The sequence below is a fragment of the Apus apus genome, chromosome 9, assembly GCF_020740795.1.
Source record: "Apus apus isolate bApuApu2 chromosome 9, bApuApu2.pri.cur, whole genome shotgun sequence".
In the NCBI taxonomy this organism is placed as follows: Eukaryota; Metazoa; Chordata; class Aves; order Apodiformes; family Apodidae; genus Apus; species Apus apus.
In genome coordinates, this window is record NC_067290.1 from 20,341,730 (window position 1) to 20,367,821 (window position 26,092).

A 26,092-nucleotide genomic window follows, 5' to 3' on the forward strand; every position below is an offset into this window, starting at 1 on the left:
GCTGCTTTTTCCTCATGCAGATAAGAGCAGTGCTCTTTTTCTCCAGACTGCATTTGAGAAAGTGCTTTAAAATTAAGCAGGCAGAGCTTTTCATACTTGCCAGGGACTGTCTTGGTTTGAATTTCATGACTTTGCTTTAAATGAATGTACTTAGAAAACCCGATCAACTCAATATTTTCAATAATATTTTTGGAAATGTGCTCATAAGGATGTCAGATTATTAATCATATTTGAAACGAGGACACTTCATTGTATTACCGAGAGATTGTGGGGCAGGAGGAGCAAAAATTTAGTTTGAAGTCAGTTATCAAGTGCAATTTATTTCACTTGAGAATGTTGCTAAAAAGTCAATAATGTCAAGCATGTTCTGTCAAAACACAGTTCAGTGGGTTTTGCCTCTTCAAAATAGACAGTGAGTAATCCTGTTGAAAGCAGGTCTGAGCAGAAACAAAAAGAAAATCCCCCAAAAAACTTATTTCTCCTCTATTTTCTGTTGATATATATTACATTAGTCCTTGTATTGTGTTGCCTACTGCCCTACTCTTCCACTTTCTAGAGCATTTAGCTTCAGTTCTCATTCTTCGTGTCTCTTCCACAACCTCTCACTTGCTTCTCTTGTTTGGTCTGTTTATCCACGAGGCTCTGTCATTGCACAGAAACACAGCTCTGGCTTTGCCCTCCTCTGGGATTTGTTTTGCCTTTTCTCCATCCCCTCACTGGGCCTGCAGAGCCTCTACCTCCCTTTGTATCCCTGAATCCATGCTGCTTCCAGAATCCTCTTCCATGACACCAGCCTTCTTTCCATCTTCTGCTGCTACTGAAGGCAGTGGTGGCAGTAACCACTGCCCATTGCCAGCCCAGGCTGTCCCCCCTCAGGACACCACCTCCCACAGACTTGCACATGTTAAAGAGCTCTTAAGTGCCCATCTTACAACATACCCAATTGGTGCTTTAAGTTACAAACTCTTCCTTGCAGAAACACTAGGAGCGGAGTTCGTCACCGTTACTAAATGTGTGTGCAACCTTCAGGACAGTTCATAAGTTAGACCAGAAGAGAGATGCCATCACCATAGGCTTTGAATCTCAGCCTGTTTCTCATGATCACCTTTGTAGGAGGAAGCTCTGGATCAAGTTCAGTGAGCCGAGGTGAGATGAGTTTGGCAGATGTCCAGTGTCATCTGGATAAAGAGGGTGCATCCAACCTGGTAATAGATCTCATCATGAACGCCACCAGTGACCGAGTCTTCCATGAGAGCATCCTGCTTGCCATTGCCCTCCTGGAAGGTGGGAACACTACAATACAGGTAGGAAAAGGAAAGACTTCAAGCTTATAACTGAAGCATGTTGGGAAGGGAAATGTTTTTATGAAATCAAGGAAACCTGAGCAGGTTAAAGAGATGGGAGGGGAAATTACTAACTGATCTTTGACCTGCAATTAAGGCATACATCAGTGTCTACCAGGCAGAGGTTAACTTAAGTGCTTGCATGGGCACTGGGTAATTGAGGTATTTCCCAGGGCAATGTAGAGCAATGTATAACGAAACAGCATTGTGGTGTAAGTTAATGTGACTACTTCTATAAGTAAGTTTAAGCAACTGCACCAAGATCTTACAACTAGCTGTGAGATTTCAGACTGGAATTTAAAATAACAGCAAACTGCAGACCCCCACCATTCTTCTGCAATCTTGCTGTCCTTTCTGTGTTTCAAGTAAGGATTTGGTTTCCCTACATGAGAATTGCACCTGGTGTGGATTTTAATGAACATACCCCAGCTGCTTGTGTGGTATTCTTCCAAACAGAAAGAAAAAACTTTTATTACAGCAAAACATGCCTACAAAGATTACTGAACTTGTAATATCTTACTCTTTTGACTTTGCATGTGTTCTGTTTGCAAACAGTCTGTGTCTGTCCTGGACAATGGGCTTTCTGCAGAGCTATTCCAGAGAGTGTTTCCCCTTTCCTGCCCTGCTGCAACACGTCTCACGTGTCTGAACAAAACAACTGGTGATTTGTTTAAGGTCAATTTTGCAGCTTTCACCCAGAGAAGTGATACAACCAAATGTATAATACACATACGGATTTAAGTTTATAATTTGATGTTGTTTGTGCTGCATTCTAATTAGGGACATTTAGGTACTTAAAGATAAGACACTGACATCTTCAGAAGAGCTTGGGCATGGAAACTAAAAAAAAAAAAAAAGCCCCATACACGTGTCCCACTGTTCCCAGTGCAGTGTAACCACTCCCTAGTCCTCTGTTTTTACCCTGAAAATTAAACTACAGAAAGACTTGGCCTGTCCCTGGTATGGCAGCAGCAGCAGCCAAGAGCCACCACAGTTCAGTGTGATTCCTGACTGGTATCTTCTGGGCAGCATCATGTGGTGAGATTTGATGGGGTGTCACATGGGGCTGAACCCTGGCTAGTTGTAGTTGATCAGTGTAATTAAAACATGCACTCAGTCTCTGCAGAGGCACTTCTTGTGGTCAGGAAAACTTCCTTTGAGAGGAGAGGGAACTTTTTAGGGCTCCTTGACTCTCTGTAATCAGTACCCTCTTTTTTTCCCTGTGTATATGTTGCAGTGAAGCTTCTTTGCAGAGAACTGTGTTTAAAATCCCATGTCACTGCAGTGACAGGATTAACGTTCCTTGGGGAGAGTCACTTCTTTAAATTTCCTGCTCTTCTTCAATGTAAAGGAAGCTGAGCTTTGATCATCCTAGCTCTCAGGAAGCCTCAGATAACCTCACACTGTCATGCTGGAAGGAAAAACAAATTCTGCAGCAGCCTGACATGGAGAGATCCTTTGCTTGTGCTGGAACCCAGAACTAATGGACCGAGTAGTCTCGCTTCCCGCTGTGTGCAAATCAGTGTTGGAAGCAGATTCTGTAGCTCATCTGGTCAAAACAAACAGGGAAATCTGCAGTCCATCTCCAAAGACCCCTTTTTCACCAAAAAGGGAAATTATTTAGTTTGCATTTGCTGTCTGTGAGAGCTGGGAATCTGTAAAATAACTACGTGATGAGGAATGAGCTGTTGGCATCGGATGCGGATAGTGAGTGCCGTTAATGCTTCCAGACCTGCACCCTGCAGTCCTGCTGGTTTCTGTTGTACTCTTTACCTTTATAGATGTTACTTCTGCAACCCAAAGTAACTATTTTCTGTCCTTTCCCACTCAGGAACAAGTGCTTGGTGGTTGTCTGTACCTTTTGAAAATGTTCTGGGCAGCCAGCAGTTACTCAGTGCATGTGCATGTACGTGCTCAAATGCAGCACGCTGGGCTGGGGGGGGCTCTGGTGCAGGCTGCTTTTAAGTACAGAATGTTTTAGGAACCAAATGACTTGTGATGCCTACAGCTAATGCTGTGAGCTCTGAGGTTTTGAACACACCCAGCAGCTCTTACTCGTGCATGCAAAGCACAGATGGGACTTTATTGGAAATAGCCTACGGAGCGGTCATAATGTAGATATTCTGTGCTACAGCAGTACAGTGGCCTGATAGCAAAAGGCAAAAAAATAAGGTTTATCAGTGCACAAAGATGCTCCCTGACTTACCTCTGCGTTGGTTAACCTCTTGGTGCTAGGCAGTGAGTTTTCTGGTGCCTTGCTTTACTTGTGCTGGCTCCAGCGCAGTCAGGGCCTGTGGGGACAACTGCAGTGACAGCACATGTTGAGCAATCTGATCTTCAGTAAACAGCATTCGAGTCATGAAAGTAAGTCAGTAAGTAAAACTTTAATGGAAAAAATGCCAACCACAAAGCTTAATTTCTGGGAGAACATCTGGCTCAAGGCTGGTGAATCAAAGCAAAGGTCGAGACTTGCTGTTGAGTAAAATCACCATTTCAGGTCTGTATCTCCCGGAGTAATTGCCAAATGGTGTCCCGAGTTAAACTGGCATCCTGAGATGGGAAATCCACATAACCAAGTTTGAAAAGCAGTAGGGTCTAGGTGCAGCCAGCTGCTGGGGAGCAGTGCCTCCTCAAGAGACCTGTGTGGGGAGCACTGCCTTCTCTTCAAAGCCAACATGGTTTATAAAGCAGTCTCATTACAGCACAGGGAAGATTTATCGAGTGCAGCAGTGTGATAGTCTCTTACTTGGTGACATATCATTTTTACAAAGTACACTGCAAAATTTGTCTGGTTATGGAAACTAGACATGCTTCTGAAAACAACTCTAATACTTCCGTGGTCGGTTATCCTGATCTTTCTCTAATCTATATTCTCCTGGTAAGTTTAGCAGATAAGGTAGGTAGGACTGCACAACCTCTGCCACCTGCAGAGTGGATTTTCTGAGGTTCTATGGCAGTTTCCAGTAACTGCCAGTGGAAAAGTAATCTTCAGTCTCTGGACTAATAATGGTGTTCATTTCACATCAGATACATTTCTCATTGTGAAAGTTGACCTTTGTCTTTGAGGTCTAACATAGTTTATCTTCATTTCACAATTTTTTGGGTTATTATTAGTGGCTCTTGATTTATGGTTTATTCTGTGCTCTGAGTAATTTTTACTGCACTTAAATTGCTCTTCTTTCCAGGCCTTTGAGAATAGGAAACTAGAGGGATAGGCACAAGTTATGTAAAAAGGCTTTTTGGCAACAAAGCCAGAAATGTGTCACCCCTGTGTGGCATTTTCCTAACTCCAGGTTTTCACACGGGAAATAAATTCACCTGAAGTTAAGCAAAATGTTTGTACTGACACACAGGAACTTGCACATGATGATTGTAATATGGGTAATAAAGGGAGTTCCCGGGTAACTCCCATGAGCTTCAGTGGGAGAACAGATCCCCGTGATGTTGGGAAGGGATAGCTGGAATAGGTGTTGCTGCTTCATTGCATGCATGCAGGGCCAATATTAAGGCTAGGCAAAGCAGGTGGTTGCCAACTCTAGCAGAAAAGCAAATCTAGAAATGCTCCTTATTATAATTTGGCAGGAGTGATTTTTATGGTGTTGTTAAGAAAATTAATGTGGGGGAGAAGCAGTACAAGAAAAAATACTCCTGGTTTCCATTACCTTACCTACCTGGTGGTGTGTGGCACAGTGAGCCCCACGCTGCTCTGTGCCTTGCTGTGGGGTGGATGTGGATGTGGTAAATGAAGTGATCTGGGCAAAAGACAGAGGTCTTTGCCCACTTCAGGCTCTCTGGATGGAAACTTTTCTGGCTTATTTTTAGTTTGTGGAATTCACTTAGAAGTGCTGTCAGGTTCTTTGGTAACAGAGATGGTGATGAGAGTGCGGTGGCTGTGCCTGGTGAGCCCGTGGGCCCCGCTCCACAGGAGCTCTGCTGCTGGGTGGGCAGCTGCCCTTGTTTGTCAGGAGAGAGAAACAGAGGTGGAATCTCAGGGTCAAAACTGGACAACAAATTAGCTTGATAAATGCTGCAGCTCACTGAGCTGAAAATTACATAAACCCCTTTATTAATTTATATAACCCTCCTTATGCATCTCGAGAGAGCTGGTGTCAGCCCTTCTGCAGGGAGCAGCCGGGGGGATGCCCTGCCAGCCCCACGTTCTCCTCCAAAATGATGAGGGGTGAGTGTGCCCTGCATCCCCAGGGGGCTGCCAGCCAGCACCTGGCACTGTCTCCTCTGTCCCCCCCAGTGCTGGCCTGGGTGTGCTTGGCCAGAGCTTGCATGGCAGGTGCTGCTGCTTGTAGGCAGCTCTGCACATGGAGCTTCTCCTTGGAAGAGCTGGGAGCCTGACCTGTTTCCTGCACATGCTGCAGCACAGAGAGTTTTCCTCCATTAAAGCAACCCTGGCAAATGAATGACAGTGGAGGAAATTGCTGAGGACTTCTCCTGTAATGCTTGTGTCTCATCTGCTAAATAAAACCTACCTGTGCTGCTCCTCTGCCTCACCTTGGTAGAGTTTTGGGTTTCCTTGGTTGGTGGAAGTTAATGGCAAGTAAAGTCCCTTACATAACTGCCTCTGCATGGAGACTTTGGTCTGCTCTTTTAATTAGGGATCTTCTCAAAAGTTAAATTGTCTGACAAATTACCCACATGGTGGTATTTTCAGCAAGGGAATGTAAAATGAGGTTGATGAGATTAGTTTAGTTTCAGGCATGTTTTTCTTAAAACGCTACACCAAAGTGATGTGGGGCAGAGCTACCACTTCAGAGTGTGGTTGTGTCTTCTTTCCCCTTCATCCACAGTTCTTCCCGAGGTGGGCTACAAACACAGAGGATGAGGTGATGGGAGTCAGCACCCAAGTGAAAAAGGTGATTATTTTTCAGGAAAGAAGTGGGATTTGCTCCTAGCTTTAAGGTATCTGAGCAGAGTCACTCCTCCTGCAGGGAGGATGATGATGGGATCTGCTCTACACCCCTCCTGTCCCTAGCAGAGTGTGGAATGAGGACCATGGACCACCACAACTTGAGATTGTGGTGGTGGACCTGAGAGTTGTTACTCTGTCAAGGCATGGCAAGAGGAAATGGGTGTTGTGCAGAGCCAGGGTTTAGAGCTCGCCATGCATGTGTGAGGCTCCTGTGAGATGGGGCTGTACAAAAAGCTGTGTGGGTTCCAGTTGCTTCAACTTCCCCAGCTCTTCAGTTCATCCTGCAAAGGGGAGCTGTGCATTTTGTATGCTCTTCTTTGAGGGCCTGTGGCCCCATGGTACCATGCTGCTCCTTGCAGAACTGCCCAGGGGGGCTCAGAACAAGTGAAATACTAGGACAGCCAGCTCTTCATCAGTGTCTGGTTTAGTAGGAAATACCAGTTTGGGTGAAGTGTGGGGCTAACACAGCTCTCCTGACTCCAGCTCTGTCTTGCACCATACACAGACTTTGAGTTAGTTGATGTTTCTCCTCATGTGTTGCCACCATTAAGAAAACTCCAGCACAGTGAATTGTGGTCTCCTTTGCTGAACTTGATGCCTCAGACTGTCTAAAGGTGATCAATAGCTATGAAATAACTGCAGAATTGATGCTCAGAAGGAATTGAATGCAGAGCTGTCCAGTTCCTGTTGGTGTTTCTGGCATCTAGGGAACCCACAAGAAGCCAAGTGAGCCAGGGTGCTCCCTGGCAATGGGGAGGGGGTCCCTCTGCCATCATCTGCCCAGGCCCCAGGAAGCAGGAATTCTGAGGCAGATCCATGTCCTTCAGCTTGCTGTAGTGTTGGCTGTGAGATCCTGTGACAAAATGGAAGGAATAAGCAATGCTGAAAATATCAACAGTGAAATAGCTGGAACCAGCCTGTCAAACCACTTTATTTTTTTTTCACTTAGAGTTTTTTTCTCCATGACTGCAATTGCCCTTAAATTGGGGGGAAAAAAAAAATATAAAATGTTACAGAAGTATTGGTGATATAAAATGTAGACTTAGTGACACAATAGTGCTTTAGGGTATGTGGTTTTGACTTTTTAAACCAGTTTTACTCCTTAGCACATTTGCAACAGTCACAGATATCTGTGAGCACACAAAATCATACATGTTAGTAAATGCTTCAGAGGCAAAAATCTTTGGATCACTAAACTTTTGTAAACGGGACTTGGACTTTTGGTTGTTGATTAAAAAAAAAAAATCTCTTAAAATTTCTGTTTGTCTATAACAGGCAGAATTCTTTGATATGGGATGTTATATTCTTTTTACATGGTTTCCCAATCAGATATTATTAACACAAATGCAAAACCAGCAAGCTATCAGCACGTATTAAGTAAATCACCTATGTCTTTTACCATTTTAATGAGTTTTTTCTCAATTTGAAATAGCCAATTTGTTGGTATTTTGCGCTCTCAGTATGCTGCTTCAGAACATGACACTAAAAAACAAAGTACCTATTGGTAAGGACCTGCATGAGCTGCCACATTCAGCTGTTAGCAGGGATCTTGTCCTGTTGTGAAAGACAGCCCTCCCCAAAGCCAAGCTGCAAGTCCAGGCCCTCCTGCGTGGCACAGTTACCTTCAAAACAAAGCACAGAACCTGCTCTGATAATGAAGTCAGCGCTGAGGAAATCCACATCCTGGTGTGCTGTTGATGTGCAGCACGTGAGGAGCCTGGAGGTGACAAGTCCCTGGGAGCACAGTGAAGTCTCAGTCTCACGGAGCCATCAGGTACCACTGTTTTAAAACAAGCCCTCCAGATCATGCACTGAGAGAAGCCAAAAGCTGTGAGGAATCATTCCTGCAGAGATGGATTTCTCTTTTATTGGGGGCAGTAAGATGTGTGGGTGAGAATGAGGACAGGATGGGTGAGATGAGGTTGTAACGATACCACTTGCAGTCTTTCTACTTGAGTGTTGCAGCTGATGCTACTTTTTGAAGTTCATTTGGGCCATCAGTATTCCTGTATCCTAGCATCTTTCAGTCTTCTTGCCCAAAAGGAGGTTTTATGCTTAGATTTTGAGGTCCCCACCTGTGATTGAGCATTGTAGATAAAAAAAGGAGGAGAGGGTGCTCCAGCAGGGTCCAGCTTGTCCTCCAGTCTTGGTAGCCTTGCATCATTCCTGGGTGTTGGGTACCATGGACCTCCAGGTGGCAATCCTCTTGGTTTTCAGGTGTGATTCTGCTCCTCTAAGAAACACAGATGTAAATCACTAGTTCCCCATATTGGTCTCTGTGGGATCCAGGTCCAACCTAAACTTTTAAGATGATCCCTGGCAGGATTAAAGTCCTCCACCAGCAGGCAGAGGCAAGCTAGTCAGAAAAACAAGGTCATGCTGCCTTTTTTTTTTTTTTTGGGTAAGCACAGGAATCAACAAAGCAATGTTATATAACTTCTATTTATATCCCACTTGCTCACTAGCTGCAGGCATACAAGAGTAGCTGAGAAGGGAATTTAATGAGCTCTCAGGGCTTGCTCACCTTCCAGAGCGGGTAGGAGCCAGCTTGTTTTTGAAGTGCGTCAGCAAATGAAACTGGTGGTGGGTGGGTGGTTTGGGTAGGTGGACTGACTTGTTGCTATGGTTTTCTTTAATTCCTCTGTCTCTCAAGAAGATCTTACACTTTTTTTTTTTTTTCTTTTGGGGAGTCTGCAGACTTCCTTGTTTCTCACACCTACACAGAGCTTGCTGGTTTGGTAAGGAAGTGGGATTCATGCTCCTGCCATGCAAGAGCCTTGCAGACATTAACTGAGTGACCTGGCGGGTTCGTGCTCCCACATGTATGCAGGAGGAACTCAAACATGGCTCTGTGCTGAGAGCAGGTCAGGCCCCTGAGTCTCCCACGCTTTGGCAGCCATCTGCTCTGCCTGCAGGGGCATTTCAGCCCCCAAGCCAGCAGTCACGTTTCTGCCTGCCATTCCCCCAGTGTGCCTTCACCTTCTGTGATCATCCCATGACACTTCACTGTCCCAGGGGTTTGGTACTGGCACAAGTGGACTGTACCTCTGTGAAGCTGGTTCTTACTTTCCTCTTTGTGAAATGCCTTCAAACTGCATCAGGATTTTAGGTGTTGCAGAAGAAGGATGTGTAGGATATTAGGGCTCTCCCTGAAATGAGCAGTGTAGTTCTGCTGCTTTCATTTAAAGCTGGTTGGGAAAGATGACTCTTTACCCGGGTCTGTCTGTGTAGGCTCATACCCCTTCAAAAACACCCTCTGTGAGCTGGGGCTCCAGCAAAGAGTAGAGCCTTGCAGGATGGCGTGTGGATGCCCATAACAGTTTCTCTTATTTGTGGAAAACAGAGCTGGGAAGTCCCCCTCCTGAGTTTATTTTACAGTTTGTGAAAAACACGGGCAATTGAGGTGCTCTGGCAGAATTTCCTTATGGGTTTATTTCAAACTGTGAAGTATGTTCAGCATGAAATATTTCAGCTGCCATTTCCTTAAGCTATGCAAGACTAATGATATCTATCACTCACGCCCCGGAGTGATGGATCTTTAGTGAGCCAGTATGAAGGATTTCAAGAAAAGAGAGGGACCAGTGGTATTTAAAATAAACAGAGAGAAGAGAAAGCAAAGTTAGGTTTGAATTTTCTGCAGTGGAAGCCCTTGCAATATGTTCAGGCAGCATGCAGAGGGTTGGCATAATGGAGTGCCTGTGTTAGCAGTGCAGTTCCCCTCAGACGTGGCTGCCTGGAAGCAGCCTGGCTGTGGGGAGTGGCTCGGGGGTGGCGAGCGCTTCCCGCAGACGTGGAGTAGCACAGAAGTTTTGTGTTAGTCTGTGCTGGCAGCTCGTCCGGGTAACCAGGCGAGGTAACAACCCCATAATAATCTCTCTCCAGCGTTGGAATAATATGTCCTGAATTGAAGCCAGAGAGCTGATCTTTTTCTTGTATCTGGAGGGACTTTCCTCTTTGAAATATCCCTGACTAGTCAAGTTCATGGGGTGTTTTCTATTCACTGGCATTAGAAAAATGGGGAGGGAGCTGACAGTCATTTGCCTTCATTTGCAAGGTGTTTGCTGGGCTTTGCTTTCCCTTACTTATTGGTAATCAAGTATTTGTTTTCCTGGGAAATTCTTTGGGCTGTCTTCAGATGCTCTGGCAGGGCTTACAGGCTGTGCTGTTGAAGCAGCTCTGTGAATTCCAGAGGGTGTGGTCCGGAGAAGGCCCGGCAGGATGAGGGCCGTCGCTCCCGGGATCTGCAGCCAAGTGTTTGCCTTGGAGCAGGCCACCCCTCTTGCCTGAGGAAGTGTGGAGCTGAGCAGATGCTTCTGAAATCCAGTGCTTGCTGAGGGGTTTTAGTTCTCTGTCTCAAAACATGGTCCTTCAGACAGCACATCCAGGCAGTAATTAGGGAGTTTGGGGAAGGAAGCCAAGCTGTTCGGTGGGAGCAATCGAAGGGTTGTTCCTTTTCTTGCTTGGCAAAACAGTTGTGACTTGGGGGCAGCCCCAGCTAGCAGGTGACAGCAGAGAGGAAGGTGTTCCCAGTAGAGGTGACAGCAGACACAGGCAAAACCGGGTAAGCCTTACAAAGCCAAGAGCTAGAAATAAGCTGCTTTTAGCTGGTTCCTTTTTTATTCCCCCCCCTCCCCTCATTTAACAATCCTACACTGGGCACAGATTCATCATTACACTTACTGTGGATTAGTTATATTCATAGTGGATTATTTAGCTCGTCTATACTCTGTACACAAAGCTATTGGTCTGCTGCAGTTTGTGGCTTTGCTCTCCAAAGGGCAAATGTCAGTTCTGCTGGTTAAAAACCTGTTTGCTTCTAGTTGCTGGTACATTAGACACATTAAGGAGCATTTTTCCGTGCCATGGGGTTATCCTGCCTCCTGAATCCCACTGCCCTAAACAGAGTAGTTAGCTGACCTTCTCTTCCACTCATCAAGTCAGGAAGAGAGAAGAGGTAAAGCATTAATTCTAGGAAACCAGCTTGTTCTTTGTTGATTTTTTTTTTTGTAAGTGATTTTACAATCCAGATTGTAAGAACAGGCCAAAAATAACCACCATAGAAAGTTCTGTTAATTCTCAAAAAAATGCCAGCATGCAAAAGTACTATTTTCAGTTTAGCAAAAAAGGTAGGTGAACATTTAAGAGTGTAAGTAAATAATTTGAAGGTGAGAGGATACCAAGTTCCTGGGAACAAGTACTGAAGAGACATAAAAGAAAAATTTAAAATCACTGAGGGAAGTTAGTGTCATGAAAAGAAGCTTATCACGTTTCTAATGGTTATTAACTACTGGAACAGGCTACAGGCAGACATGGTTCATCATCTTCAGTGTTTTCTAAAGAAAGACAGGATGCTTTTCTCAAAAAGGTTCCGTCCTTAAACATGGGCTCAGTGAATGGGCAAGAGCAAAAAGCTGCTGGTGTTTAGGGGTGGGCCAGGCTGTGGCTGATCAATGTGCTGCAATTGGCCTTTGATTTATTTTCTAGTGAAATCACTCACTTGGTTTGCAGCTTTTCTTCTGCAACATGTTTTGCATGGACCAGGGAAATAAAGTTAAATATGATACAGTGAGGATGTTTACTTACCATCCTCCTTTGGCTCAGAGGCAGTGTCCTGGAGAGCAAAGGTGTCAGGGGGATAGTCTGCTGTGCATGAGGTTTCTGGTTGGATCTCTTTAGGGGCAGAGTTAGGTGTTGGACAGGAGGAGGAAGGCACGCGCTCTCTGGTACCTGATAGTGGTGGTGTTCTACTCTGCGGGATTTTAACAGAGCACTTTGCATGTCAGGAGATGGAGTCTGTGTGGCTGGCTTTGCAGATCTGTGGTGTCTGTGCTGGGTTCTTTTCTATCCATCCACCTGTTTGAAAGAACTCCAGGCTCAGCACAGCTCGTCTGCCTGTCAGAGAAGCAGCGCACTGCTGCTCGCCTGGTGCTTCATACCTGCATGGAAACAGTGCACCACAAAACCAGTTATTCTCCAGTCACCTGCCAGACTTTAAACTGGCAAACCTTCTCGCAAGAAGATTTTCTCGTGTTTGTTAACAAAGCTCTTTCCACTGCTCCACGTTAGTCTTGAATGAGTTTGTGTAGGTGGTGGTTGCTCAGTCTTTAAAAATGGAGGCCCCTTTGGGTGATGTCCCTGTGTGTGGTGAGCGTGGCCATTGTGTTAGAAGCTCGTGCATGTCTACGTGGATGTTTTTGAGTTTGTGGCTGTGTAACTAACTGCAGTCACATTATCTCTGATACTCTCAGGTTAGAGAGCAGTCTGGGCTCACGTAATTGGCCGGTGGTGGGTGAAGAGATGAACTGTCTTCCACTGAGGTGTGGGGGCTTGTGAAGCTGTTTGCTGAACCTGGCGTTGATAGCGCAAACCCCGTGGTGGTCTTTTGTGCCGTCTGATGTCTCTTGTTTGATGGCAATGACTTCACAGTCGTTAACAAAACACAGTTGAAATGAAATACAAGTTCATACTGCATTATTTTAGCACTTGGTAAATAATTTTTAGGATTTCTGTCATAATTATCACCACCAATTACCTGCTCAAGTGCAACTCGCGAGATCACACCTCTTAAAATACAGTGTCTTTGATAGCTGGCATGTGGTTGATTCATATGTGTGAAGGTGATAGGAATCCTGACCTAAACTGAAACAATCATTTTATGACAACCATTGAACGTGTGCACAGCACACACAAGAAGCTTTACTGGAAATGTTCCCTTCATTTGTTTTTTTTCTCTGAAGCGCAGTGGAAAGTCAGTTGAGAAGCTTGAAAAGACGACAGAAATCAAGCCTGTCAGCAAGTAACCATTACCCATGTACAAGGTATTGCCTCAGTGTGGTTCATTAAAAAAAAGCTTTTCCTTCACCGCTGCTTCATCACAGGGAAACTCCTCCTGTTCAGATTCTTGAGATGTGCAGCCAGGTGACCACCATGCTTTGACTGATGAGTAAATCATGTTATTTTCCACAGTTACACTTTCTAGAACCCTTTGTTTCTGCTGCTCTATCTGTAAGATATTACTGGTATGTTCTTTGTGTAAATGGAGTAAAATTTTCAAGATGCAACTTTGATGCAAACTATTCCTCTGCACTTGTAGCCACTAAGTAACAGCCACTGTTTCAAAGGGTTGGCTGTGTAAAGAGCCCAGCTGGGGTTTGGTTACTGGTCAGCAGCTCCAGGAGACCCTGGTAATGCATCCCTTGGTCATGATTGTAGTTTGACAGGACATTGTCCACTGGATCTCGTCATGCCAAATAACTGGTGTAGAATAACAAAAGAAAAAAATAATTGGCAAAGTAAACTGTCATTCAGAGAAAGGATGGTTTATTTGGGTATGTTTTACGAGAAAACATTACAATTCTTGATAAAAAGGATTAGAGAATAGTTCTGCAAATAGTATTAGAGGAATTGGGCACCAAAGTCATCTTGTGTCACATCCCAGAGCCCAGCACGGTTTCTGTTGCAGTGACTTTGGGCAGCAGGGATCTCGTGCAGTGCTCTGGTGTGTCTCTTCTACTGGACTGTTTGAGTGGGCATCAGGAGAAGGTACCAGTGTGGCTGGCCATGCAATGCCCGTGCTGGGTTCTCCTTTCCATCCTCTCTGCTGATTAACAGAATTAAGAACAAACTCTAAAGAGTTTGCCTAAGATGCTCTGGGTAGGTAGAAGGTGTTGGGAGGGATATCTCACGTGCATATTGACCAGCTTCTTGAAATAGTAGCACTGCTCCTCTGTCTCTCATCAAAGCCACAACCTTACAAGTGTTCCAAAGTCATGCGGCGCTGCTCCGAGTGCAGCTGCTGGGGGTGATCAAAGGCAGGCAGAGCAGAGACGGCCTCGTGTGCTGCTCCGCGGGAGCACGGGCAGGATATATTGCTATTCCCATCTTAATTTGTTGTGGTTTTTTTCAATAAATCAGGCTTCATTCCTATTCATAGTGTAAAGCTGTTGGATCGTGAGCTGCTGCAGAATGCTAACTAATTTCATAATACTCTGCATAAGGTGACCCACTTACAAGTTCATCCTTCAGTCGTATTTAAGCTCTGCTCCTGATTTATGTAACAGCATATTGGTTTCATCAGGAATTGTCTGATCGCTCACTGTGTTGGCTCCTTTTTGACCTGTACTTGATTTGTATTCTCCTCAATTTTTAGGAAGAACTTTCTGTCTCTGTGCACATATGGGCAGAAGAACATTAATAAACTTTCTTAAACGTAGTCTGTGTTTTGAGTTTTTTCTGTCACTTACAGATATATTAGAGTAGAAATTTAAAGGAGTTGTAAGAAGTCTGCTGCAGACAGGGCAACGGAAACTTAGGACTAAGTATACCTCATTACATTACCCTGTTTGTACATTTTTGGACAGTGATTAAAATTTACTGTTACATCTTATGAATCACAGTCCATTTGATTTGATGGTAGGAAGGCAGGACAGTTCTTTTTCCTCTGTATTTTGCTCATACTCTTCTGTTTCTCAACTGAGAATCAAATTATAGATAATTCCATTGTCCTTACCTCACCTTAATTCATTGTACTTACTGTAATTCCTTTATTGAGAGAGAAGTGTGCTGCCTAAATATATTAGGGCTAGTGTGATTTATTGCACTCACTTCTCTTTAAAAATATATTTGGAAGTTGTTAATAAGGGAGCTAATGTAGCTGAGGCACTTGGGCTTCCTTAACAATAAAGTACAAGTTTTTATTGCTCTAGGTTTTGGTTTACTGAAAACTAATTAACCTCCCAATCCTCCAGGCTATCACGCAGTGCAGAAAGGTGAAATACTGTGTTCAGACCTGTGTGTGAAGGTACAGATCCTGATCCTGATCCGTTTTCTCTCCCAGCATTCGTTCTTCTGCCGACTGACGGAAGATAAGAAATCTGAGAAGTTCTTTAAGGTTTTTTATGATCGCATGAAAGTGGCACAGCAAGAAATCAAGGCTACTGTCACAGTCAACACGAGTGACTTAGGAAATAAAAAGAAAGACGAAGACTCTGACAGAGATGTACCAAACAGGAAAAGAGGTAATCCCCAGTTGTTGGCATTTGAAGTGACAAGGGAGTAAAATGCTGTGTTTTGAACGCATTTCAATTGATGCAATAATGCTCTGATCTCTGATCCCACAGAGCAAAGTTCAGAGATCAGTGGTGCCCCGGTTTGGGATTTCAAGAGCTCCGTCCCCTCTTCATCCATTTGTGAGATTGTGCTATTGAAATGATGAAAATATTTCTGAGCTGAGACGCTGCCACCTTTTCTCTGGTGACAAGCTGCCCAAATCTGATCCGTAGTAACGACCCTGGACTGTGGGTTGTGGTCAGTGCCTTCTCTAACAATAAGTGGAGAAATCCTAATTTTCCTCTACAGCAGGTCCTTTTGTCATAACTCCTGAAAGTGCTAGATGTGTGTGCCCTAACCAATTAATACCAGAGTTCATATATTTAATGTGGTTGGCATAAAAGGTGTGAAGAGACTGACATGATCTCCTAAACTCGAGACCCTCACATCACACTAAACATACTTACCAAAAGAGCCGATGATTAATAGCTGGCCTGTCTGGGAAACGGGCATGGGAAACGTGTGCATAGATTTTTCTGGTCGTTTTACTCCCTTCCCTTGAGGAAAATCTGTTCTTTTTTCTTTTAGTGAGAGAGCCTATGACCCAAATCACCGAGGAGGTCCGGGATCAGTTACTGGAGGCCTCTGCAGCCACGAGGAAGGCATACAACACGTACCGCAGGGAGGCCGATCCCGACGAGCATTACTCAGCAGGAGAAGGAGCACAGTCTGCAGCAGACAAGAGCAAAGATGAGCTGGAGATGAGTGCTGTGATCTCCATAATGCAGCCCATCCTCAGGTTCCTGCAGCTTCTCTGTGAGAACCACAATCGGGATTTGCAGGTACAGCTGGTTCCTGTGCAGTCCGTGTCACATTGGTCTCACTTATCCCATGCCTTCTTAAACTCCTGCGTGACCGACTGCTTTAGTTGGCCTTGAAGATAATCCAAAAAGAGTATTTATTTATCATGGACAAATGCAGGGAAGTCCAGTTACCCAGTGTTCAATGGTCTTTTCAATGTTTATAAAAGGTGGTGGGATCAACACTCTGTGGCTTTTTAGAAGTATATACTTCAAGCAAGCAAGGGTTCTGCTGTGAACTTGCTGATCTGTCTTTGAGAGGGGAAGGGAAGAAGAATTCGTGAAGGAAAATAAAGGGAGCATTGGGACTTTGGTTCCAGCAACACTCAAGTATATGCTTGCTTTGCAGTGAGCAAGTTCTCAGGGGTTTCTGTGGACCTGTTTGTGTGCTTTGAGTTGAACATGTGGGGATGGTATCAAGAAAGCCTCAGCTGGTGTTCAGTCTGGTGAGGGACATGAAGGGCAACAAGAAGGGTTTCTAGGTTGTAGCCACAGCAGGAGACTAGGGAGAGCATGGGTCTGCTGCCAAAGGGGGACAGGGGCCCTGGGTGGTAAATGGAGAAGGCAAAGGTGCTCAATGCCACCGTCACCTTGGTCTTTCCTGCTAAAAGCAGCCTTCACAAGCCCTTGGTCCCTGAGACCAGGGGGGAGGTCTGGAGCAAGGAAGACATACTGTCAGTGGAAGAGAATTGGGTTAGGAAACATTCAAGCAAGCTGGAATATGTGTGGCCATGGTGCCTAGTGGGATGTCTCAGGCCCCCTGTGGAGTGCTGGGTCAAGTTCTGGGCTCCTGAGTCCAGCAGGGAGTCTTAGAGATGACTAAGGGACTGGAGCATCCAAAGGGTGAGGAGAGACAGAGGGAGAGGTCAGCCTGGAGAGCAGAAGACTTGGAGATCTCACCCATGTGTGTAAATACCTGAGGGGGGATGTGAAGAGGATGGAGCCAGGCTCTGCTCAGCAAGGAAGTAGTCAGTCTCCAAAGGTCCCTGCCAACCTCAGCTGTCCTGTGCTGCTCTGGGCTGTGTTTGTATCATTCCAAACAGCAAGCCCAGAACTCGTTCGTTAGCGATCTCACTGTGCCTCCGCGGGAGGGAAGGGGGTTGCTTACCAGTGGGCTGCAATTAGCATGATTTCTGTTCAGCATAACCACTGCTGCTGGATGAGGATCGAATGCAGGCGAGGAGCTGGCGAGGCACAGTACAATGCACTAAATGCCCTCATAAAGGAGCAGTAATTGCCTTGATTGCATATTGTTGTGTGGCACGCCAGAAGTGTAGGACCCTGCGTGAGAGCTTTTCAGCCCTGCCAAATCACTTCCGCTGAGCTGGAATGCCCCGCTGCTGGCAAGATGTGAAATCCAATCTCTATGGTAATGTTCCTCTGCTATGAAAGTGTCACTCTTTCAGCATTTTATAGTGACCAGGGTTACATACATCGGGGTTTCTCCTAGTGTTTTTTGTTGTGTTTTTTTTTTTAAAAAGTATTTGATCTTTGTTTTGTCAAACAGTTTTCATGCCGTTAGCGATGTCGGAGACAAGTAGGACAGCAGTTTGAGGTGGCAATAGTCCAAACCACAGGCACATGATCCTCTGCTGCTCCTGGCCTTGGCTAGGCACTGAAAGCTATAGGAGCAAAATTGAATTCAAGCCAATTTGGAAACTTGGCCTGCACTGTTCCACTATCCTGAACAATTAAATTCCCCAAACAGCAGGTAGCTGCATTCAGCTCTGGGAGAAATGGTTGGTTGGTTGTTTTTTTTTTTTAAAAAAAAAAAAGGCCAGAGGAACAATTTTTCAAATATGATCCTCTTGCTGTTTGCCTGCCTTGATCTCACCTTTCTCCTTCAGTCCTGAAGGGAGGCAGGACTGACTGAAGCTTCAAAATCTTTGTGTCTGCAGTTAGTATGTTGTAACTGAACTCCTTGTCAAGATTGCCAGTGGATTCACTGCTTCAAGGAGTAAGGAAGACCTGTTCTGGGAGTGGTGTGTCCTCCACAACAGCATGCTAGGTTTGAATTAGAAGGGAACAGGGACCACCTGCCTAGGGCAGTTGTAGCTTTATCCAACCCAGTGTTTACAAGCTGTTTGCAATTGTCAGTAGCCTGATGCAAAACCAGGAAAATGCAAGTTCTGGCTGTAAGGGTTAATATGTGTTATAGATCAAGAGGAAGTCTGTGTGAAGTGGCCAAGGGAGTTGCAATACTCTGCCTTTTGCATCACTTGGTTGTTCCCTTGCAGATGAAACTGCAGTTTGCTCCCTGTTGCACAGCCAGGATACTGTCCCCCTTCAAATCATACCATGGGTCTGGAGGAGGAGTTGCAGTATCTTTGAATTAATGCAAGGAGTGGGACGCACAGGTAGACATACTTTTAAAAACCCATAATTAAAACACTCACTTCAGGCAGAGTGCATCAGATTTTGCTGTGGAATATTCTTGGTAACCCTGTGCCCCTGGGGGCACAGACACTGGGGGCGGTTATTAAACTTGCATGAGGTGTGACCCGCGGTCCTGCACAAGAGCTCAGCCTGGTCCCAGCTCTGGGCTGCTGTCCAGCCTGTCTGTGCTGCCCTGGCTGGGCTGCAGCCCCCCTGTCACCCCAGGAGGCCTTTTCTGTGCCCTCTGTTCTGTTGAAGGTGCCCCCGTGTGCCACAGAGTCAGTCATGGGAACTGAAGCTCGTGACAAGCTCAGTGAAGCACCCAGGGAATGCTCTGCTGGAAGCAAGGGCTGTGCTGGCTGGAGGTGACGAGAGGAGCAGGGATTCCTGGGAGCAGGGATCCGTTCCCTCCCTCTGGAGTGGGCACTGGGGCAGGTGATACCCAGCGGCTTTCCACACTGCCACAGCCAAGTGTGCAGCTCCAGCCTTACCCTCAGAAATCCCGTGTTTGTAGGAAAAATAATACTCCAATTCTTTTTTTAATACTAAGTGAGTTATTTCTGTGAAATAAAAATATTGTAGTAATATGCTAGCCAGTCATGCTCAGATTAAAGGTCTAAGTTGGTAGGTTAAATACTGCTTTTCTGCAAATGAAGCAGAAATTGATACAACTTTTAACATTGGATTTGACTGTTTCTTCTTAATCCCTGGAAACAAAGCCTAGGTAATAAGGAGGAGCAGTAGAGCTCTGGGTGCTGCAGGAGGGGGCTCAATAATGTGGCTACTGGAGCAGAGCTGCTGCATGCAGGGAATGAGCTGCTGTAGCCTGCCGTGTTTGGGGCATGAAATACACATGAGAATTAACTTCTAAGACCAAAGGGCAAGGCTGTATTCAGTGAAAAATGCCTTGACTTACCTGATTGCTTGTAAAGAAAAATCTGATCACTTAAAAATAACTCTTCACTAAGACCTTATTATTATTTATGTTCTTTCTTTGCAAAGATTTTCCAATGAGGGATCAGATTTCTGCTAAAGCAAAGACTACCCAAAGAAAGCATTTAGACTTTGGGGGCAAATACCCACTGAAATAGTAGAACTGTTCTTTCCAAGGCTTCTTTGTTCATCCCAGTTGAACAAATGGAGTTAGTATTCTGAACACAGCCAATTTTATTATTAGCCATTCTGTTTTCTCTGAAGGATGCTCAGCTTTGGATTGTGTACTGGGCAGCAGTCTCCAACACCCTGACCTTCTGTAGAGGCATTAAGAGCTGGCTGCAGAGGCTGCCTTTGTCTTTGCAGCCCTGTCTGGTCATGTATCCCAGAAATGGGGAGGACTGGGCTCCCTAAAAAGGGATAGCAGCATAAAGTAATCTAGCAAAGGATCTCCAGAAGGTTATTTGAAAGGGAGGAGTGTAAAGGCTGCCTGACTTGGAGTGTTTTTCTTCCCCTTGAAAGGTATTTATCTCTCAACTGAGTATGCAGGATGCTAAAAGTTAGGCAGTATGGATGCTCTTCTCCTCCTTTTCTCCTCAAGCTGCCTGTTTTTCACATGTTCTAGCTGAATCTGCAGCTGTTGCTCTCTATTCTGAATGCAGGGTCTGAGGATGGTGCAGACCGCGGGTTCCTTCCCCCCCTGCCAGCAGCAGGATGGCATGTTCAGTATTGATGAGCTGTGTTCCCACCCTGTAGCCCGTGAGATGCTCTGGATGACAGAAATTAAGAGCTCGATCCATACTGGCTGAGGCAGCAGCAGACATTCCCTAGGGCAGTTTCTCACAGTGCAACGGGGTCTTGCTTTCTACAATTTTTTCCTTGCCCTTGTTTAGCCATCTAACTTTGTCCTTCTGCCTCCTGTGCCTCATTCTTCCTCTTTCCTTTGTGTTTATTGACTTTGGATCAAGCAGCTAGGGCTGGTATAAACTGAGCTATAATCAGAACAAATGCTGTACTGCAGCTGAGGAGCATTTTGTTTCATCACTTTCAGTATCATCCATGATTTTTGCTTTTCTTTCCTGGAGGGAAGGCATGAGCTCCACTTTCTGTAGCATCAATGTCTCTACAACCTGACAAGTTAATCAAAAGCCAGGACACTAAATGAGCAATCAGTTGAAATGTGCTGAATCACTGTCACCTTTAGTCTGCATTCATAGACAGTGTTTTCCATTTTTAGCTTAGCCTTCAATTGAATCTGGCAATTTCTCAGTCTGTTTCCCTTGAAAGACTTATTAGTCTGACGCAGGCACTAGAGGCAATCAGTTAGCAGGGCTTCTCCTCAGGCTGCCAGAAGAGACCTTGCTGGTTCCATAGTCCCAGGCATCTTGTTTGTCTGAGGGGTTTTTTCACCTTTGAAGTGTCTTGTAACCTGCTAGAGTTAAGCTAGATAGGAGTTCTCCTGCTGAAACTTCAAGGAAAAGAAAGTGGTGGTGGCTGTCCATCTCGACAGTGTGCTGCTGGGAGCACACTGACAAACAGCATCAGAGTCAATGAGAATTTGCTTTTCATTAATTTGTCCTTCTTTGCTTTGGTTGGGTTTGTGTTTTTTATTTGCAGTACAGGAGAGAGAGGCATCTTAATCCACGCTGATAAATCTGACATTTCATTAGAGGAGCTGGTCCTAATCAGCAGCTTCAAGCAGGGATTACAATAATGATGTGGGGAGAAATGCAATTGAGAGAATTGCATTTCAAGGCACTTTCCTTCAAGGCTCTGTGCTGCCTGTGCAGGTGCTTCTGCCGTGAGCCAGAGCCTGGGAATTGCTGCTTCTGCCTTGGAGAAAGGTGTGGGGAGGAGGAGAGCCTTGAGTGGTGTTTAGCAGGGAAATGCAGCAGGTTGGCTAGAAGGAAAGCTTCCAGGCACAGGAGAGCTTCTGATCTGCAGCCAGTGGTCTGTTCCATGTTGGGTTTCAGTGCTCTAATGGATACACTCCCTTTATTGCTGCTTGTCTTCTAGAAAACATGAAGCCAACAAGCTGCCCCAGACAGCAGCACATTGTGAGAGGCTTAAAATCCAGGCTCCAGTGCAATTAGAGCAATACACCGTGCAGTGCTACTGTGGCTGATGAAGTTGAAATGTTCTGATCCCAACTCCAGTGTGTATGTTGTTTTTTCCTGTCCCTCCATGCTTTGGCACTTTCCCTACAGAATTTCCTGCGATGCCAGAACAACAAGACAAACTACAACTTGGTGTGCGAGACGCTGCAGTTCCTGGACTGCATCTGTGGAAGCACAACTGGTGGACTTGGGCTTCTTGGTCTGTATATAAATGAGAAAAATGTAGCACTGATCAACCAGACACTGGAAAGTCTGACCGAGTACTGCCAGGGGCCTTGCCACGAGAACCAGGTAACGTCCATGGCTGTCAAAAGCATCCCCCTTTCTCCCTCCACCTGCAGCATGGGCTCTGCAGGCCTTGGCTTAGAGACTTGTCTTATAACTACACTCGCTTTACTTGCCTTACAAAGGGATTTTGGTTTGATTTGTTTCTTTTCTTTATAAACTCATAATAATCAACTTCTCTTTCTCGGAGGCCCCCTCTGAGGAGTTGAACCACTCAAAGCAGCTGAGATTTTTCTGCTTTGCTTGGGTTTAAGTTGATTCATTAGACTTGTCAGAGAGTGAGACTGGAGAGTTTTTGTACTTGAAGTACTTTCTAGTAAAGATATTGCTAAAGTTAAGCTCTGTTGCTAACGAGGGCAGAAAGGTGGCTCCCCAGCCTGATGGGAGAAGGTTGAGCTCTATAGCTTTGTTGATGAAGATGATGACCGTGGGGTTGTGGGTAGGGCCAGGGTGCAGGTTCTGCTGACTGTCCCTGTGCTTGAGCAGGGACATGGGGGAGGGACCACCAAGTGTCTGCTGGGGATGGGGCAACCTCTGTCCAGCTCTCCCCAAACCACAATCACTGTCACTGATAGGTTCTGCTCCAGCAGGAGTAACTGTTTTAGCACAAGCATGGTGGTTTGAGTAACCATGTTACAGGGAAGGAATAACTAAGTGACAGCAATAATCCTGTTGGATAAAGCAGTTGCTGACCCACAGCTGGGCTTCCTCTGCTCCTCAGAGATTGAATGATTAGCAAGGGATATGGGAAGATACTTTGCATAAACAGCAGTTTCTAGGTTCTCAAGAATTAGGGTTTGCTCTGGGAAGGATCAGAGGACAGCAGCAGCTGTACTTTTCAGCTGTGCTTGTCCATGTCCTCTTCCTGGAGGGTGGACAGCAGTGCCCTAGAGCAGGGACTCAGATCCTTCCCCCTTTGGTCTCAACACAACTCTTGCTATAACTGCTTCAAATTAAGCCAATGAAGTCTGGGAAGTCTAGAATAAATGGTACTAAAGATACAACTTTAGTGTGTGTCAGGTCATAAAGAAAAGCTTCTCTCTACAATATAGACCAGGTAGAAAAACCAACCTTAGATACAGGTATGTATCTTTGCAGTGGAGCTTGATGGCAGAGCAGGGCTCTGGCTTATGGAGCCAACAAGCCACCATCAGCTTGTGTGTTTCAGCTCTGGGCTGTAATAAAAACAGAGTTTAAGGGTAAGCAAGAAGGTTATGGAAATCTACATTCTTTGGTTAGACAGGACTGCAGTAGGTGTTGATTGTGTATCTAAAAGAAAGAAAACTCTCCCTAATCTTAGTAAAACAGTGTTCTTCCTTAGCCCTGTATTCAGCCTGGATGCTTTGGCATGTAAAGGCTCCGTTTATCAACTGTGTTGCTTGCTTCCTGGGGCTGGGTGGTTTCATGGCTGATGATAGGAGAAGCCTGAAACAAAATGCCTTTATCTCTTGTTATTCCACTGATGGAAGTTTTCTGTTCAGTTATCCATCTCAAACAGCTTATGAGGTGATGAAAGAGGTGACTCTTCTGGCTGGGTCACCAGCCTAGGCTGCCTTTTTATTGTAGACAATTAGTGAAGTTTGATGAATTTTCTTTGGCCAGAACTGCATCGCTACTCACGAGTCCAATGGCATTGACATCATCACTGCATTAATTCTCAATGACATCAACCCTTTGGGGAAGAAGAGGATGGACCTTGTGTTGGAACTGAAGGCAAGTGGATATTTTCTGTGTTCCACATTAGCAGTAAGATGAAACATAATTTTATTGTTGGAATTGTGTGGGTGTTTATTATATCCTAATGTTCATAAGTGCCAAAAAATGTATGCATCAGTGAGCCGGAGGCAGTGCCCAAAGATTGTTTGTCACAGGTATTTCATCTTCTAAATAACATGGAGTCACCAGTTTTCAGGTGGGGGATGTGTGCAGACAAGGTATGCTGAGAAATCCTAAAATAAATTTACTGTTAAAAATTAAAAGCTAATGAAAACTTCTCTTTTGTTGGTGAGCTTTTACATATACAATAGAAGTAAAATTTCTCATGCTGCATCTAGTTTCCTAATACTTCATTGCTGCTGTTTAATCAGTTGATGTTTAATCATCAAGAGTTTTTTAGGGCTGTTCATATTAGTACTGAAATAATTAGCCCTGGTGCTGGTTTCAAAATGCACTAGCAGGTTGTCTTCTAGCAACAGCAGTCACAGAGCAGTTCTGCTTCAGCATATGTTTGAGAAATACTTCCTTTCTGACTTACTGTCCTGTCTGATAGTGCAATGTCTAGTTGTTTTCCGTTGCCAAATCACACAATTATTATGGGTAATGTGGGGGTTTTATTATTCTAAATAAAAAATGCTTTTAGACTCAATTAGCATTATACTTCAAAATTAAATAGTTTTATTGGGTTTTATTGTCAGTCGTGATGGATTTTAATCTTAATTGTTTGTATTAAAGTAGTCTGGTGCCTTGTGGTAGTTTCCCATTTCCTCCCTCTCTTTCTTGGCGTGAGCAGGTTGCAGAGTCATTTTCAGCTAAAAGCAGCAGATCATGTCTGTGTCTGCAGCCTTGGCTGTCCTTTGATTTAATCAACAGCATCTTCAGCAGAGCTGGGCTGCACCATTTTGGAGCTGAGAGCTTGCAGTAACACAGCAGTACCTTTAGAGCAAAATCATACCAACTTGGAACATCAGTGTTGGAAATCTAAACCTTGACTTGGGTTGATTTGATGTCTCCCAATAAGTAGGGTTTGGGAAATAAACTGGTAAAAATGCTATTAAGTGGTGTGTCTCAGCAGCTGGAGGAGAGGGGGTGCTTGGTGAGGCTGTGGGAGTCCTGCCCTGGGCAGGCTGGGAAGGTCTGCCCTGCTGGGGCTGGGATTTGCAGGGAGCTGGAGGCTGAGAGCAGCAGGGCTGGCAGTGCTGTGGCTGCCACCCCTCTGTGTCTGTGTCCTGGCAGTGAGCACCCTTGTTCCCTCCCTCCAGAACAACGCTTCCAAACTGCTCCTGGCCATCATGGAGAGCCGGCACGACAGCGAGAACGCAGAAAGGATCCTCTACAACATGAGGCCCAAGGAGCTGGTGAGTCCCTGGGTCACTCTGAAACTCCTGCTTCCCATCCAGGCAGGGGTGGCAGCACTGGGAAAGCTGGGGTGGCCGTGTCCATCCTGGAGGTGCTGTGAGAGGTCTGTGCATGGGCCACTGGCAACTGGGCAACCTTTTGAGGATATCGTTGAATGAGTGCAGCATCCCCAGAGGATGGTCTGCCCAGTTCCTGGGCAGCACGAGCCACTAGGGAAGCCGTGCTGAACTCCAGGGAGGAGGAGCATCACCTGACACTTTGGAATCCATGTGTGGAAATGATTTGCACAAGAGACACAAACAAAAATTTCTTGTGACCTAGAAGCTGTTCAATAGACTGTAGCAGGTTTTTGGGCTGGTTAACATATTAACTGGTGAACACACAATCAGGAGATTGAAAGTACAGCTGAAAACACTGCGGGCTGGACTCGGTGCACGTAGCTATGGTGCTGAGTTCAGGTCTCCTGTTTTGTCCTGGATATTGAGATGCCCTTGAATGTGCTCCCCTGTGCTCAGCTCCCTTGCACCTCTGTAAGAGTGCCAGGTGCATACTGGCCTTCGCAGATTCAGCCCTCAGCCTGAGCTGTCTCTTCATTGGCCTGTGTCTCTCTCTCTCTAGGTGGAAGTGATAAAGAAGGCTTATCTGCAGGGAGAAGTAGAATTTGAGGATGGAGAGAATGGGGAAGATCTTGCAGCATCTCCGAGGAACGTGGGACACAACATTTATATATTAGCTCATCAGGTAGAATTTCACCTTCAGCTTTCATAGCCCCAAGTGTCACTGTGAATAGCAAGAGGTCTGCTTTTCCCTGGAGTTGTTTTGAGGCTCACCTCTGAGACATACTCATGGCATGTTCTCTTTTTATCAGAGAAAATTCTGATCCTTAAAGAATCACAAGAGAAAATTCTATAATGTAAGAAAATATTTGGAGTTTTCTTTTATAATGGGAAGCAGGCAGGCTCTTGACCAAGTTCCTGAAGACATCTGATTCAAGTTCTTGGCAGTGCTGGGGAGCAATGTATTATTTTTCAGCTGTATCAAAGGTTACTCTATACTCCCAAAGAAATTCTACTCATGGATCAATTAGACTGTAAGCGGAAATCTCACTCTGCTTTGATGGTTTCCCTCGAT

The 26,092-nt window shown here is 45.2% G+C and overlaps 1 protein-coding gene across 1 annotated transcript in view; it reads left to right on the top strand.

Annotated features, from left to right (window-relative positions):
• The window catches only part of ITPR1 (inositol 1,4,5-trisphosphate receptor type 1), a 165,916-nt gene that overhangs the window by 104,649 nt on the left and 35,175 nt on the right, over window positions 1-26,092 (top strand). The window contains exons 43-49 of the mRNA XM_051627327.1: window positions 1,114-1,304; window positions 15,104-15,284; window positions 15,904-16,157; window positions 21,692-21,892; window positions 23,489-23,599; window positions 24,865-24,960; window positions 25,580-25,702. Of these exons, the coding sequence (XP_051483287.1) occupies window positions 1,114-1,304; window positions 15,104-15,284; window positions 15,904-16,157; window positions 21,692-21,892; window positions 23,489-23,599; window positions 24,865-24,960; window positions 25,580-25,702 (1,157 nt within the window). The remainder of the gene's footprint in view (window positions 1-1,113; window positions 1,305-15,103; window positions 15,285-15,903; window positions 16,158-21,691; window positions 21,893-23,488; window positions 23,600-24,864; window positions 24,961-25,579; window positions 25,703-26,092) is intronic.